General features: G+C 38.8%; 1 protein-coding gene and 1 long non-coding RNA gene across 2 annotated transcripts; one reads left to right on the top strand and one right to left on the bottom strand.

Moving 5' to 3' along the window:
- The first annotated feature begins 343 nt into the window (after window positions 1-343).
- Window positions 344-925, top strand: LOC108948307 (uncharacterized). Its single transcript, XR_004511761.2, has 2 exons — window positions 344-642; window positions 744-925. It is a non-coding gene; the product is annotated as an uncharacterized lncRNA (long non-coding RNA).
- Window positions 926-7,301: 6,376 nt separating this feature from the next.
- On the bottom strand, window positions 7,302-12,302 carry LOC138894534 (uncharacterized). The gene is made up of 3 exons (XM_070179236.1): window positions 11,594-12,302; window positions 11,250-11,518; window positions 7,302-7,592 (listed from the first exon to the last, which is right to left on the bottom strand). Exons 1-3 carry the CDS (start codon window positions 12,300-12,302, stop codon window positions 7,302-7,304), a joined length of 1,269 nt encoding a protein of 422 aa, XP_070035337.1.
- Between the last annotated feature and the right edge of the window lie 6,155 nt (window positions 12,303-18,457).

The following is an 18,457-nucleotide window of genomic DNA, read 5'->3' as shown; positions in this document are numbered from 1 at the left end:
ATCACAAATAATGAAAAGCCAATGCCTACAGGGGCGGATGTAGCATTTCAAATACGGGTTCAAATAAACTCATAACTTTCGATATGAAGTATGAATTTATATGTAAGAATCTATTAAATTCTCAATAAGTATTAGATTTGAACCCATAATTTTAACCGCACAATGAGTTCAATGCTAAAAATTATAAAAGTTGAACCCATTAAATTTAAATTCTGGATCCGCCTCTGAATGCCTACTGAGAATTAGTTTTTGATGTTTATTCTTCACATGTTCTTCCTAGTGGCCTCATTTTGCTTATGTATGGAGTTTTAGGTCTGTTGATTAACCGAACAGTGGTAACCAGTGTGAGCTTGATTAACTTCAATCCATTTCTGAAAGATTGCTCTTTCTTTCTCTTGTTTATTTGGTCTATTAATTTCTTCAAAGTGTACTGCTCATTTTCAAGTTCAATTGCAATTTGTTTCCCCTTGTTCTTGTTGATTTTATCTTTGTTCTGACCCTTCTTGCTAACTATAGCAGCCTATCATTTCCACTATGGTGAAATAAGAAGGGTCAGAATAATGCATGTTACCATGGAGAAGATCTCATTTAGCACTCAGGATAATATGGAGAAGATTTGAATACTGGTTGTGCCCACTTAATGTACATTCTACCTTACGGTGTGTCACGATATTAGTCTATTCATTGAAAATATATTCTTTTGTGAGTTATTTGCTGATTTATTTATTTATCATCTTTTATAGGTGACAAAAATGACCCGAGAGTAGCAAAAACAATGGAAACCTTATTTAAGAGTATTAACTGATTGTTGTTCCATTAGATTTTCTAGCAATCCGTCATTTTTGAAACTTTTTTAATGTATGCTAACTCTTGATTGTGAAACAATGTTGTAATTATTTTTTATTTTATATATGGATAATAGTTGTTGGAAATTTTGGATTATTTTGGTTGATAAATAGCTTCCTTTCGTGGTTTGTAATAATATCAATGTATTATTACATCATATAGATAAACAATTATTTATAATCAAATATATAAAAGAATACTGTTGCAATAGCTCCTAATAGCCGTTGCAATATGTAATCGTTATTGTAGCATCAAAAAACCTTTGCAGCACCCTCACAGGGCTATTGCAAAAGATTATATGGCAACGGTTCCAAACCGTTGCTATAGACCAAAATAAATGTAAAAAGGAAACAATTGCAATAGATACAGCTACTTCAACGGATATTTATAGCATGTTTGCCCAAGTTTCTCAAGAGGAAAAAATACTTTTTTTCTCAAAAATACTTTTTTTCCTAACTTGAGGTGTTTGGCCAAAATTTTTTTGGGGGAAAAAGTACTTTTGGGAAGAAGCAAAAGCAGTTTCGGAGAAACAGAAAAAAATAGTTTCTTCCCAAAAGCAGAAGCAAAAACAGTTTTGACTTTTTTTCTTACCAAAAATACCCTTAACAAAATATAGTATATACCAAAATAACCGTTAAACTTAACACTTAGTATATTAATGTATAAATATTTCTTATTATTTTTAGGATAGCTTTCTAATATATAGTGACTTTAGGGGTGAATGCTTTTATATATTTGTTGAATGATTTTTAATATATTTAACTTATATTAAAAGAATTAAGTACTTTTAAATTTTATTTTAATATTTTACTTAAATAAAATAAAAAAATTTAATTATTGCTTGTAATAATAAATTTTTAAGATTATTTATTTTACTTAGAATATTAACTATTAAGAAAATTTATTCATGTCCTTATTCGTAATTTGATACTTAAAAGCACTTTCTGAAAAGCTTGGCCAAACACAAATTATTGCTCAAAAGTGCTTTTTAGTGTGATTAGCCAAACACAAACTGCTTCTCTGCAAAAGTACTTTTTTCAAAAGCATTTTTGAAAAAAGCACTTCTCAAAATAAGTTGTTTTCTCCAACTTGGCCAAACAGGCTATTAACCGTGGCAAGACCCCGTTGCGATAGATTTATTGACATGCGGCCTAATGGAACAGACCCGAATTACGACAACGGTATTGCAACCGTTGCCATAGGCCTAATTTCTAGTAGTCTGTTGGCAGGTATCCCAGGGAACTTGCATAGTTGGATGCGGATATATAGCCACCTATGAATTTTTAAATTCGCAAGTAATAATTACTTATAAATGTTTCTCTAATGGATTTCTGTTTGCAGGAATATCGCAAGACATTTAGTTACCTGTGGATTTCCTATATAATCTGTAAAAACATTCACCATGTAATATGCATTTTTCTATAGTGAATTAACAATCAAATCATCTGGCATGCTTAGTTCAGATTATTTAAGTAAATTTAAATTACTTAAATAAGTGAATTAGATAATCACTTTAAAATATTTGTAATTCCTAAAAGCAATACTAAGTTACTACTAATTCACAACTTTGCATGTTGGGTCTTTGTGAATGTGTTTGTATATAATCCCTAGGTAATTTACCCGAGGTTATGAGATCCAAGCTTGCAAATTATTTGCATATAATAATTACTTACCTATGAAAGTTTTTCTATCAAATTTTTGTTGGCTGAAATATTCGCAACAAACTAAGTTCCTACGAATTTTCTATATAATCCGCAATAAAAACCATGTAATATGCATTTTTCTTTAGTGAATTAACAATTAAATCATCTAGCGTGTTTTGTTTAGTTAAGACTATTTAGGTAAATTCAATTACTTAAAAAACGACTAGATAATCACTTAAAAATATTTGTTATTCCTAAGAGCAATACTAAGTTACTAATAATTCACATAACTTTGTGTATCGGTCTTTATGAATGTGTGTGCATATATAATCCTATGGTAGATCGGTTCAAAAATCTCTAGGTATTGTACTTGGGGCTTTAAATCAGCATGTAATTATTATTTGCGAAGGTTTTTTTAAATAGACTTCTGCTAGTAGGAATATCCGGAAGAAACTAAGTTACTTGCGGATAGGATGTCAAATGGGCGGGTTTGGCTAATTGGGCGGATCAAAATGAGTTGAGTGAATAAATAGGCGGATCAAATGACCCGCCCAAAAGTTACTCGGCTGAGATGAATTGGGTCAAGATGGGCTAAAATTTGGGTCATAACCCAACCCGCCCAACTATTACCAAACTTTAATTAATATATATTATTTTCTTATAAATTGTATAATTCCTAAATAAAACTTTTTTCCTTTAGTTATGGTCATATAAAACATATCAAACAAAAAAAGAATATTTTTTAGATATTTTGGCAAAGTTACTCATGGATCAATTTAGGTTAAAAATCATCCCAACTTTAAATGGATTGAGATGGATTGGGTCCAAACGGGTTAAGTTCAATAAATGGACGGGTCTATAACCAACACGACCTTGGACGGGTTGGGCAAGTCATTTGGATTTGGGTCAAATTTGACAGCCCTACATGCGGATTTCCTATATAATCCGCAAAAAAATCCCATGTAATATGCATATTCTTGTAGTGAAACAATCAAATCATCTGACATGAATTTCATATAATTTTTAGGTAAATTTCAAATACCCTAAATCCTAAATTTTAATTACTTAAATAACTGAGAAGGTAATCAATTTAAAATATGTGTTATTCCTAAATGCAATACTAAATTACTAATAATTCACATAACTTTTCATAAATGATTACTATTGTTATAAGGACAAATGTGAAACCTATCCTAATTAGACAAGACTCGATCGAGGAGAGTAATGTAGAACAACAAACACATCCACAAATACCAATACACAAACATTCTCTTGTGATGACCGATAGGTCAGCTTTAATTTTAACCTTCATTTCTGTATTTCGAGACCTCAAATAGCTCAATTTAGCTTTCTCGATTTGCGTTTGCATTCCGTATCTTAATCCGGAAGGTTTTTATGTGAAAAATTAATAAAAATGTAAAAGCGTGCTTTAAAACTCATTTGAACGTTTTGAGCAAACAGACCCGGATCAGTGTTCTGACGGTCTCGGTGGGTTCGTATCGTGATTTGGGACTTGGGCATATGCCCATTATCGAATTCGGAAGTCCATAGGTTGAATTATCTCCATTTGTTGAAAACTAGAGGTATAAAGATTTAAAGAAATTCCAAGTTTAACCGTAGTTTGACTTTGTTGCTATCGGGTCCGGATTTTAGTTCCGAAATTTGGTATAAGTTCACTATAGTACGGTCCCGGATCAGTGTTCTGACGGTCTCGGTGGGTTCGTATCGTGATTTGGGACTCGGGTATATGCCCATTATCGAATTCGGAAGTCCATATGTTGAATTATCTCCATTTGTTGAAAACTAGAGGTATAAAGATTTAAAGAAATTTCAAGTTTAACCGTAGTTTGACTTTGTTGCTATCGGGCTAGATACAGTACCGAATAATCCTATACATCATTGTCTATCAAATGTAAAGAAATAAGAAAAAAAAATGGGAGAGAAGGGGACTCCGAGGCTTGCGAGCGTGGGCATGTGTGCCTTAAAGTTTCCAATAAGCAAGCCACACAACGCTCTAACACCGAGACGGATAGGATGCACCTGGATCTGCACAAAACATGTGCAGAAGTGTAGTATGAGTACATCACAACGGTACCCAGTAAGTGCCAAGCCTAACCTCGGTAGGGTAGTGACGAGGTCAGGTCAGAAACCTACTGAAAATAATAAGAAACAAGGCAGAAGATATAATGATATAATAAAATAACAGAGAAGTGAAACAATAAAATTTACGGAAGGTAACAACACGAAATCAAAAAAAAGACAAATACAACAGGAAAGGAAGACAAGTAGACATGTGAAATTATCTCAGTCTTTCCTTATATCACGTAAACATGTGATACAAGTTGCAAATAGGAGATAAGACAAGTAGACATGTGAAATTAGGACAAACATGATGACTATAACGTGCTAAAATAACTCAATCAAGGCATGAAAAGGAAACTACGTTGCAAAAACTAGAATGTTCAACATTTAGCCCGTGTACGCACTCGTCACCTGCGTACACGGCCTTCACATATCACAATTTATCACCAAAACACCAAATCCTAAGGGGAATTTCCCCCGCACAAAGTTAGACAAGTTACTTACCTCAAACTACGCTCAATCAATCAATTAGAAGACCTTTTCCTCGATTTTCCAACTCCGAACGGCTCGACTCTAGCCAAAATAATTTCATACTATAAATATAACTATAGGAAACTAATTTAAATAATGATATAATGATCTTAGCTAAGAATTAAAAAATCATCCCAAAAAGTTGACACGGGCTCACGTCTCGGAACCCGACCAAAACCATAAACTCCGACCACCCATTTGATATTGAGTCCAACCATACAAGAATTATCCAAATCTGACCTCATTTAGCCTTTCAAAACCCAAAAGTTTGGTCTAAGAACTTCTACATTTTTTTCCCAATTTTAAACTCCAAACCCATAATTAAAGGTGTATTAACACTAGATTCATGGGAATTAATCAAAAATGAGTCAAGAATCCTTACCCAAATGCTTCCTATGAAAATCCCTTAAAGTCTCGCCTCAATCCGAGCTCTCAAAGTCCCAAAATAAAAATGAAATCAAACCCTCGATTTTCCCCTTTTCTGCCTAGTTATGACGTACCTGCGACCTTACTGCCGCATCTGCGGCTCCACACCTGCGGAAAAATCATCGCAGGTGCGGCGCTCACTTAGGCCCAGAAATCTCGCTTCTGCGGATACCCTAAGCTCACCTGCGCTTGCGCTTTAGTGAATGAAATGTCGCACCTGCGACCACTGGCGCTTCTGCGTATCTCCCCACTGCAGAAGCGATGCAGCTTCTGCGAAAACTTATCCGTACATGTGAGCCCAGCTAGGCTAGACCAAATCCGCTCCTGCGACCAATGGCTCGCATTTGCGAGTCCGCACCTGCGGCCAATCCCTTCGCAGGTGTGAAGATACCAGAACTATCCTAGCATCAGCAAATTCCCTAAGTCCAAAATGATCCGATTTCCATCCGATTCACATACGGGGGCGACTCGAGGCCACAAATCACATCAAACAATATCAAAAACACGAATCACATCCCAATTCAAGCCTAATAAATTTATGAACTTCTGAATTCTGAAACCAACGCCGATTCATAACAAAAAAACTCTGATTAACCCCAAATTTTGCACACAAGTAATAATTAACATTACAGATATATTCCAATTTTCGGAATAGGGATCCAACCCCGATATCAAAAAGTCCCCTCCCGGTCAAACTTTCCAAAAATCTGAAGTGGTAAAAAGATGAGGATAACGACTACGCATATCATGCTCGGTCTCCCAAGTCGCCTCCTCGGTTGGCTGACCCCTCCACTAGACTTTAACTGAAGCAATGTTATTCGAACTCAACTTTCGGACCTGTCTATCCAAAATGGCCACCAGCTCCTCAACATAAGATAGATCCTTGTCCAACTGGACTGAGTTGAATTCTAACACATGAGACGGATCATCGTGATACTTCCGGAGCATAGAAACATAGAACACTCGATGAACTGCAGCTAGATTAGTTGGTAGTCCAAGTCTGTAGGTAACCTCTCCAACCCTCTCAAGAATCTCAAAAGGTGCGATATACCCAAGGCTCAGCTTTCCTTTCTTTCCGAACCTCATAACACCCTTCATGGGCGAAACCCGGAGCAAGACCCGCTCCTCAACCATGAATGCAACGTTGCAAACCTTCTAATCTGCATAACTCTTCTGTCTAGATTGGGCTGTACGAAGTCGATCCTAAATTAATTTAACCTTTTCCAAAGCATCCTAAACCAAGTCTGTACCTAATAGCCTAGCCTCGCTCGGCTCAAACCAATCCACCGGAGATTGGCACCGCCTACCATACAAAGTCTCATACGAGGCCATCTAAATGCTCGACTGGTAGTTGTTGTTGTAGGAAAACTCCGCAATTGGCAAGAACTGATCCCAAGACCCCCAAACTCCATCACACATGCACGAAGCATATCATCCAATAGACTGTCCATTTGTCTGGGGGTGAAATGTTGTACTCAACTCCACCTGGATACCTAACTCATGTTGTACGGCTCTTAAGAACCGCGATGTAAACTGCGTACCTGGGCCAGAGAGGATAGACGCCGGCACGCCATGAAGCCTGACAATCTAGCGAATGTAAATCTGAGTCAATTGCTCAGAAGAGTAAGTAGTCACCACTAGAATGAAATGAGCCAACTTGGTTAACCTATCCACAATCACTCAAACTGCATCGAACATTCTCTAAGTCTGTGGGAGTCCAACAACAAAATCCATAGTGATCCGCTCCCATTTCCACTCTGGGATCTCTAACTTCTAAAGCAATCCACATGGACGTTGATGCTCGTACTTCACCTGCTGATAATTTAGGCACCGAGATACATACTCCACTATGTCCTTCTTCATTCTCCTCCACCAATAATGCTGCCTTAGGTCCTGATATATATCCGCGATACCAGGATGAATGGAGTACCATGAACTGTGCGCCTCCTGGAGAATCAACTCACACAAGCCATCTACATTGGGCACACATAGCCTGCCTTGTATCCATAATACATTACCATCTCCAATAGTGACCTCCTTGGCATTGCCGTGCTGAACCGTGTCCTTGAAGACAAGCAAATAGGGGTCGTCATATTGAGGCTATCTGATACTATCATAAAGAGAAGACCAAGAAACCACAAAAGCCCAAACTCAGTTCTACTCGGAAACATCCAATCTAACAAACTGGTTGGCCAAGGCCTGAACATTTAAGGCTAGTGTCCTCTCTGTTACCGGTAAATATGCTAAGCTGCCCAAACTCTCTGCCTTGCGACTTAAGGCATCGGCCACCACATTGGCCTTCCCGGGATGATATAGAATGGTGATATCATAGTCCTTGAGCAATTCTAAACACCTCCACTACCGCAAGTTAAGATCCTTCTGTTTGAATAGATGTTGTAGACTCCGGTGATCGATATAGACCTCACAAGGGACATAATACAAATAGTGTCGCCAGACCTTTAAGGAATGAGTAGTAGCTGCTAACTCGAGGTCGTGGACATGATGGTTCTTCTCATGCACATTCAGTTATCTAGACGCGGAGGCAATCGCCCTTGTTACACCCCGCAGTATTACGTTGATATTATGCCCCGTAGTAAAATGAGGATTGGTCATGATGTTAAAATAACATAGGCTAGCATGTAAAAATGGATAATACACATGATTAGCATAATATAGGTCCTATAATTAGTATAGAATTATTGAGGTGCTTATGTGGATATATGTATTCTTTGTAAAAGATCTATTGGCAAGTAAAGACAAACATTGCCTCTTCCACCGTCCAAGGCACTTTAGCCATTACAATTGATATATATCAAGTATAATCTTGGATAGTTACTATTATTACTATTTTCGGATATGCTCTAAATTATACATTTGATCTGAGAAAGTTTTAAATGGGATTTTCTTTGTTATAAAGATAGAAATTATTTTCTCATAATAACAGTTATCTTTATCCATTTTGAGAATTTATAGTACAAAAATTTGAACTCTTGCTGTTAAAGTGGAAAAACTAGAATCTATATATTTTTATCAATAACTTCATCGTTATGAAATATTAGTAAATGTCTTCATAAAATATTTATAATTTACTATTAATAACTAGGACTTTATAAATTGGATAATGAAGTAAATATATTTTTATATGCATTAAGTATTAAAGAATAGAGATAAGTATGTGATGGATATGTTTTGTGTCAGTAGGCAATATTTGTCACAAATTTAAGACTCCCACCGCCAATACATGGCCAGGTGGAAGCCAAGCATTAATTGTTCATTTGCTTTCTTTAGATGAAAGTTACTTATAACATTACACTTCGGTTTTTATGAGGAGAATGAAACAACATTGAGAAACTCTTTTAGTTAATGATTCATTCTTTCCTTTGGGAATTTCATGCCTAACACCATGAGGATAAATTATTTTAGAATAAGAAAATGTTGGTAGTAACCATGGTTCTCACTTTGGGGATAATGCTTTTGAAGGCGATCCAAGTTTGATTCTTTATCTACGACCTTCTACGAGCTCTTATGAGCAATTAAGGTATGTTAAAGTTATCTCTTCTTTGCATTTGGCATGATCCATACGATACAAACGAAACAAGCAAACACACAACTTTCATAAATACCTCTATTCATAGAAGCACTAGGGGTGCCTATGTTCTTGATTCCCCGTATGTCTTATTATTATATCTTCTGTTCATGGGTCTCAGAAAAATACGTAGTTGATAAAATTTATCTGAAGGCATATTGATCTTATGGCATACCGAGAAATCTTATTAACTTACTTCTTATGCATTGCATTCACTTATACATGTATATTGACCCATGACCAGATAACATTATATACGTGTATATTATATGTATATGGGATATGGGGAAAGGTTATGGTGTTATATACGCACCACCACCTGATCAGCAGGTATACGTTAATGATTTTGCCCACAGTGGCCGAGATGATATGATGGGATGCCCTCAGAGGCTAGATGATGTTATGTACGTATATACCTATGCATGATATGACATATATACACATATGCATGACATTATAAATGTTTCATGATTCATAGAGCTATTCGGACTTACAGTTTGAGTCTTTTCCTCCATATTTCTTTCATGTTTACTATATACTGCTTTCACGCCTTACATAATCAGTACTTTATTTGTACTGACATCCCTTTTGCCTGGGGATGCTGTGTTTCATGCCCGCAGGTTCCGATAGACAAGTTGAGAGTCCTCCAAGTATTCTATCAGCTTAGCGGAAGGTGTTGGTGTACTCCATTTGCTCAAAAGTTGCCTATTTGGTCAGTATGATTTGGACATGTATTGATTGGTATGGCGGGGCCCTGTCCCGGCCTTTATGATATTTATGTAATCTTAGATGCTTGTAAACATATGTCAGGCATATGGATACTTGTATGGCCTTGTCGGCCTATGTTTTGAGTATACAAATGATCATGTCGGCCTTATAGACCCGTATAATATATGTATAAGTCGGTATATCATGTTGGGTCATCCCATGTCGAGTATTCCCACATGTTTGATTCTAGTTATCTCATGACAGCCTTTTTGGTTCATTTACCTATGAAAGTATGATACGAAGATACGTTACATTGGTACTCGGTTGAGTAAGGCACCGGGTGCCCGTCGCGACCCATTGGTTTGTGTCGTGACAAAAGTAGTATCAGAGTAGTTCTGTCGTAGGGAGTCCTGCATCAACACCGCACCGAGACCAATGCGTGGCGCATCATAATACACAGTATAAGACCTCGAACCTATAGGCAATACCAACACTGGGGCTGTAGTTAAAGCAATCTTGAGCTTTTGAAATCTCTCCTCACACTCCTCGGTCCACCTGAACGGAGCACCCTTCTGGGTCAGCCTAGTCATAAGTGCTGCAATAGACGAGAAACCCTCTACAAAATGACGGTAATACCTCGCCAAACCAAGAAAACTCCTGATCTCCGTATCTGAGGATGGTCTGGACCAACTCTACACTGCTTCAATATTCTTTAGATCTACCTTGATCCCCCTACTCGACACCACATAACCCATAAATGCCACTGAATCTCGCCAGAATTCACACTTCAAAAATTTTGCATATAACTTCTTTTCTCTCAATGTCTGAAGCGCAGTCCTCAGGTGTTGTTCACGATCCTCCCGGCTCCGGGAGTACACCAGAATATCGTCAATAAACACAATAATGAATGAGTCAATATAGGGCTGGAATACATTGTTCATCAAGTGCATGAATGCGACTGGGGCATTGGTCAGCTCAAAAGACATCACAAGGAACTCGTAATGTCCATACCGAGTCCTGAAGGCAGGCTTCGGGATATCTGGCTCCCGAATCTTCAATTGATGATAGCCTAAACGCAAGTCGATCTTAGAGAACACTCGGGCACACTATAGCTGATGAAATAGGTCATCAATGCGTGGCAACAAATACTTGTTTTCACTCTAACCTTGTTCAACTGGAGATAATCAATACACATTTGCATAGTTACATCCTTCTTCTTTACAAATAAGACTGGAGCACCCCCAAGGCGACACACTGGGCCAAATAAAGCCCTTATCAAGAAGCTCCTGCAATTGTTCCTTTAACTCTTTCAACTCTGCTGGGGCCATACGATAGGGTGGAATAGAAATGGGCTGAGTGCCCAGTAATAAATCAATACCAAAGTTGATATCTCTGTCGGACAGCATGCCCGGAAGATCCGGAAATACATCTGGATAATCCCTCGCTATCGGAACTGACTGCATGGTAGGAGTATCAACACTAACATCCCTCGCGAAAGCTAAATAATCATTACACCCCTTCTCAACCATATTCTGAGCCTTTAGAAATGAGATAACTCTGCTAGGAACATAATCTAAAGCACCTCTCCACTCTTTTTGTGGTAATCCTGGTATAGCCAACGTCATGGTCTTGGCATGACAATCGAGAATATCATGATACAGTGACAACCAGTCCATACCCAAAATAATATCAAAGTCTACCATAGTGAGCAATAATAAATTAGCTCTGGTCTCAAAACCACCGAGAACAACTAAACACGACCGATACACACGGTCAACAACAATAGAATCTCCCACAAGTGTAGAAACATAGACAGGAGAACTCAAAGAACTACTGGATACGCCCAAATGCGGAGCAAAATAAGATGACACATATGAATAAGTAGAGCCTGGATCAAATAAGACTGATGCATCTCTGTGACATACCGGAACAATACTTGTGATGACAGAGTCGGATGTAACTTCCTCTATCCTAGCAGGAAGAGCATAATATATGGCCTGGCCTCCCTCTCGAGGGCGACCTCTTCCTGCCCGATCTCCACCTATAGCTCGTTGTGCAGGTGGGGTGACGACCATGGACTGAGAACCCTGAGGACCCGGTGGAATACGCGAAGCCTGAGTAGTCTGTGGAGGTGCACCCCTCCTGAGTTTGGGGAAATCCCTCACCATATGATGAGTGTCACCACACTCAAAACAAGCTCTCGGAGAACATGTTTGTTGTGGCTGGTTCGGGCGTGATCGGCAGGACTGACCACTGAAAGCACCCCGTGCAGGAGGTGCACTAGATAATGGCGGTGCATAATAGGGAGCTTGAGGCCTATGAGTGGTCAGAATACCCCTGGCAGCTGGAAGTGTTGAATGAACAAGGAGACTCACATAGCCCCTACCATGACGAGCTGTAGCTGGGGCACGAGTACCATTGTATGTGATTGAATCTCGAGACCTCTTGGTCTCCCTCTCCTCTCTCTCCCGAGTCAGCATACCCTCCAATCTCCTAGCAATCCCTACTACCTACTAGTATGCGATGTCTATCTCCAATTCTCAGCCTATGCTAAATCTGATACTGGGGTTGAGCCTCTCAATAAATCAATGGACCCGCTCTCTAACAGTAGCAACCAAGGTTGGCGCATGCCTAGCCAAATCACTGAACTGGACTGCATACTCCGACACGATCATAGAACCCTGGCGCAACTGCTCAAACTTTGTGCGCCATGCATCTCTGAGACTCTGGGGGACATACTCCCTCAAGAACATATCTGAGAACTAAGTCCAAGTGAGTGAAGCTGCCTCGGCCGAACTACCCAACTCATATGCTCGCCACCACTGATAAGCCTCTACCCTAAGATGGAACATAGTGAAAGCAACCCCACTAGACTCCATAATACCCATAGTATAGAGGATTCAGTGGCAGTCCTCAAAGTAACCCTGAGCATCCTCCGACACCAAGCCACTGAAGGTAGGAGGGTGGTACTTCTTGTACCTCTCGAGCCTAAGCTGCTCCTCCTCAGAGACTGCTGCCCTTACCTCGGACTAAACTGGGGCTACCGATTGCACTGGTATGACTTCTAGGACCTGGTCAACCTGGACCCGCTGCTCTGGGGTACGGGCGGCAGGATTCTGTGCTCCTCCCCCGGCCTGAGATGTAGCAAAAGCAAGTGGGATTAACCCTGCCTGAGCTAAAGTGCCGAACATGCTCAAAAACTAGGCGAGAGTCTCATGGAGAGCTAGTGCAGTAACAGGCGTCTCAGGTGCCTGCCCTCCAACTGGAGCTACTAGTGGCTCCTCTGTAGTAGCTCGTGTGGGTGCTATAACTGCACCACGTGGACGTCCTCGGCCTCTACACCGGACCCGGTCTCTCGCATCTCTAGCAGGGGGCGCGGGTGTTTGGTCATCTGATCTGGTTGTACGTGTCCTCACCATCTGTGAGAGAATAGAAAAACAGAAGTTTAGAATCCCAAAGTCAATAATTTCGCACGACAAGGAATCAAAGAAGTGAAGCATTTCCTAATAGTTCCATAGCCTCCCGAAAATAAGTACAGACGTCTCCGTACCGATCCGCGAGACTCTACTAAACCTGCTTGTGACTCATAACACCTATGAACCTAGAGCTCTGATACCAACTTGTCACGACCCCAAATCTTCTCCGTAGGATGTCGTGGCGGCACCTAGTCTATAAGACTAGGTAAGTCTAATAATATGCAAAAATATCAAATAAAATCATAAAATTTCAAAACTTCGACAATTTCATCAATAGACTATAAGCTTTAAACGTACAATTTTCCCAACACCCGGTGAGATATAAGTTACAAGATCTAGATACAGTACCGAACAATCATATACATCAATGTCTATCAAATGTAAAGAAATAAGAAAAAGAACGGGAAAGAAGGGGATTCTGAGGCCTGCGGGCAGGTGTACCTTGAAGTCTCCAATAAGCAAGCCACACAACGCTCTTAACACCGAGGCTGATAAGATGTACCTGGATCTACACAAAATATGTGCAAAAGTGTAGTATGAGTACACCACAACGGTACCGTATAAGTGTCAAGCTTAACCTCGGTAGAGTAGTGATAAGAAACAAGGCAGAAGATATAATGATATAATAAAATGACAAAGAAGTAAAACAATAAGAATTTACGGAAGGTAACGACAAGAAATCAAGAAAAAGACAAATACAACACGAAAGGAAGTAAGAATCTTACAAGTTAAGGACAACAACAACAAATAGAGGAAATCAACAGGGGCACTCCCAGGGTACCGCCTCGTAGTTCCAAAAGTAAAATATCTCACAGTTTTTCCGTATACCACCACTGTAGCCTTTATATTTGGTTTTTTATATCATTTTTACGAAATAGCATCCCGCATTTTATCCCACCTTATCACACCGCATGACTTGTAGTAGTTCTCTTACTAGCCTCGTGTATCAAGCCCACCTTATCTCACTGCATGAATTTCAACACCCAGACCTTATACCACCGCATGCGTATCAATAATCACAACGGCATGACAGAAACCTCGTACAACAATAACAACTGCACGACAGAAACCTCTTGCAAACAATAACAACCGCATGGCAGAAACCTCTTGCAAACAACCAAACAATTACTTCAACAATAACACGAAGCCAAAACACAACAACTGGATAAATGATATTCCAAGAATATCAATTTCAAGTAAAGAATTTCCACAGTTAAGTAATGAATACGGAAATCAAGAAAAGCAAGTAATTCAACTAAACATGTGATACAAGTTGCAAATAGGAGATAGGAAGAGTAGACATGTGAAATTAGGCCAAACATGATGACTATAACGTGCTAAATTAACTCAATTAAGGCATGAAAAGAAAACTACGTTACAAAAACCAGAATTTTCAACATTTAGCCCGTGTACGCACTCGTCACCTTGCGTACACGGCCTTCACATATCACAATTCATCACCAAAATACCAAATTCTAAGGGGAATTTTCCCCACACAAGGTTAGATAAGTCACTTACCTCAAACCACTCTCAATCAATCAATTAGAAGGCTTTTTCCTCGATTTTCCAACTTCGAACGGCTCGAATCTAGCCAAAATAATTTCATACTATAAATATAACTATAGAAAACTAATTTAAATAATGAAATAATGATCTTAGTTAAGAATTAAAAAATCTCCCCAAAAATTCGACTCTAGCCCATGTCTCGGAACCCAACCAAAATCATAAAATCCAAATACCCATTCGATATCGAGTCCAACCATTCAAGAATAATCCAAATTCGACCTCATTTATCCTTTCAAAACCCAAAAACTTGGTCTAATAACTTCTGAACGTTTTTCCCAATTTTAAACTCCAAAACCATAATTAAAAGGTGTAATTAATAGTAGATTCATGGTAATTAATAAAAAACGAGTCAATAATCCTTACCTAAATTCTTCCTCTGAAACATCCCTCAATATCTTGCCTCAATCCGAGCTCTCAAAGTCCCAAAATAAAAATAAAATCACACCCTCGATTTTCCCATTTTCTGCCCAGTTATATCGCACCTGCGGCTCCGCACCTGCGAAAAAATCATTGCAGGTGCGGCCTTTACTTAGGCCCATAAATCTTGCTTCTGTGGACACTCTAAGCGCACCTGCGCTTGCGCTTCGGCGAATGAAATGTCGCACATGCGACCATTGGTGCTTCTGCGCATCTCCCCACTACAGAAGCGATGTCACTTCTGCGGAAACTTGTCCATACTTACGAGCCCAGCTAGGCTAGACCAAATCCGCTCCTGTGACCAATGGCTCGCATTTGCGAGCCCGCACTTGCGGCCAGTCCCTCCGCATGTGTGAAAACCCCAGAACCAGCCCAACATCAGCAAATTCCTTAGGTCCAAAATGATCCGATTTTCATCCGATTCACATACGGAGCCTCCGGGACTCCGTCCGAATATACCAACAAGTTCCAAAACCATAACGTACTGACTCGAATTCACAAATCACATGAAACAACATTAAAAATACGAATCGGACCTCAATTCAAGCCTAATAAACTTATGAACTTCCGAATTTCGAAACCAACACCGATTCATACCAAAACAACTCTGATTAACCCCGAATTTCACACACAAGTCATAATTGACATTATGGACCTATTCCAACTTTCGGAATCAGTATCCGACCCCGATATAAAAAAGTCCACTCCCGGTTAAACCTTTCAAAAATCTTCCAACTTTCGCCAATTAATGCCGAAATGACCTACGAACCTCCAAATCAACATCCGGACACGCTCCTAAGACTCAAATTACCATACGTAACTATTCGAAACATTAAAACTCTATTCCAGAGTCGTCTTCACACAAGTTAAACTACGGTCCACTCATACGACTTAAACTTCCAATTTAGGGACTATGTGTCCCATTTCACTCCGAAACCAAAAACCAAACCTCCCGACAAGTCACGTAACCATAGTATAACACAAAGAAGGCAATAAATAGGGGGGTCGGCGCTAATAGACTCAAAACGATCGACCGGGTCGTTACATGCATGTTTTTAAGTTTCATTGAAAATTTCATTCGTTTTGTTGTACGATTCGTAGTTCTATGTCACGACCCAATTCCTACTATAGGTCGTGATGGAGCCCAACATCGATGTTAGACAAGCCAATGGTGAACTACCAACTTAATTATTCATTTTATCATTTTTGAAATTGTGAATTTTATTAGATAAAGAAATTAATTCATTAAAATCATGAAAACTTACAATTTAAATATAATAGATAATAAAAGTGCGTAAATACTAAGCAAAACTACAAACAAATTCTAGAACATCCCAAAACTCGGTGTCACAAGTGCATGAGCATCTACTAAAGAGTACAATAATAATACAACATCTGTCTGGAATATAAAATAGATAGGATAATGTATATAAATAAGATAGAGAATATGTGGGCTGTGGTGCGCAGTATAGAAAGCAGCTTACCATAAAGTCCCCTCAGTAGTTGCGCATACGCGCCAAGATGGCCACCAAATGAACGTGTCAAATCCTGCACATTTAGTGCAAAAGTGTAGCATGAGTACGTAAAAATCAACGTGTACCCAATAAATATCTAGCCTAACCCCGGAGAAGTAGTGACGAGGGGTCGACATCGACACTTACTAATGGTCCGAAAAATTAATATGATATCTCATAACAGATATGAAGCACAATAGTAGTAGTGAAATAAAAATTGTAACTAACACAATCCTCCAAAAAACAATTTTAAGGATATAAATCTCTCAACCCTCATGTGCCATCTCAACAAATCTGAAATATCAAGTGCAATCTCAAACGGATAAGGAATATCATATAAAATGCCAGATCTCAATAGAAGGGGGATCTCGGGAATATTCAGAGTGCTAACGGTATAACACACGATTATGCCGAGGTCGTACGATCCGATCCAGAGTGGTGTGTATACTGCCGAGAGTCGACCGGCGTGAACCAGAGATGCATCTCAATATACTGTCGAGGCGTTTGGCCTGATCCACAAGAAAGGAAGAAACTTATCGAATCACGAGCCACGTGTTTGCAGCATAGGCACGGGAGCATAAGGTAACCATGATCTTTTTACCGTCTATCAAATATCTCGCTAAGAAACTCAAGGTGATAAGTTCGGCCTAATATATACCCGAATCAATTCAATTATAAATTCAAGTTATTAAACTAGCAAATTGAGTTCAAATAATTCAAATATTACATGATAAAGTTCTAAGTCTACTAGGACATAAACATGCTTTTAGTTACGTACGGACTCTCGTCACCTCGTGCGTACGTAGAACCCACAACTAGTAGCACATAACAATTTAATACCTACGGGATAATTTTTCCCTCACATGGTTAGACAGGAAACTTACCTTGCTCCAAAATCCGATAACCGGCTTCAACGCCTCTCTAACTCCTCAAACCGATGCCAAACGATCCGAAACTAATCAAAAAATATGTAAATCAATCAAAATATACTCCAATACTCGTAATTTAATAATTTGTAATAATTCCCAACTCCGCTCGAAAAATCAACAAAGTCAATCCCGGGCCCACGCGTCTGGATTCCGAAAATTATTGAAAATAAATATTACACATAACTTATATAGTATATATCCAAAAAATCATCCAATTTCATCCACGAATTGTCCCTCAAATTTAGGATTTACCATTTCTCTACTTTGGGGCTCAAAACTCCAATTTCTACCATCCAAACACAGATAAAAATAATAAGCAACGAAATCTGAAGATGAGTGTCGAAAGTTTGGTCAATATACTGCAATCAAAATTGATATAGCTCATCTTAATCTTGTTATCTTGGCATTTCAATGAAACTTCTTGCATGATGCACAAAATTTCAGAAAGATTTTTTTATTTTATTTTAAAATAAGAGTAATATTCATAAGATTTACCTAAATTGAGAACTTTGAATATATGTAGTGCATTCATCAATATCCGCTCTAGCGCCACATACCTTCTTTGGACATAGCATCAAACCGAGCTTCCGCTAAAAGAAACTCTATTAACATTAGTTTTCTCACCAAATTTTGATTTAAGTTTCTTGATCTAGCTACTGAATTTATTTAGGCATATATGAGAGAATTCAAAATGGTGCCATAAATTAACACATTAAATAATATTTGAGAGTTA

The sequence above is a fragment of the Nicotiana tomentosiformis genome, chromosome 6 (genome assembly GCF_000390325.3).
Source record: "Nicotiana tomentosiformis chromosome 6, ASM39032v3, whole genome shotgun sequence".
NCBI lineage: Eukaryota > Viridiplantae > Streptophyta > Magnoliopsida > Solanales > Solanaceae > Nicotiana > Nicotiana tomentosiformis.
The sequence above is the reverse complement of the archived record's forward strand: the minus strand, read 5'-3'. Positions and strand labels throughout refer to the sequence as shown.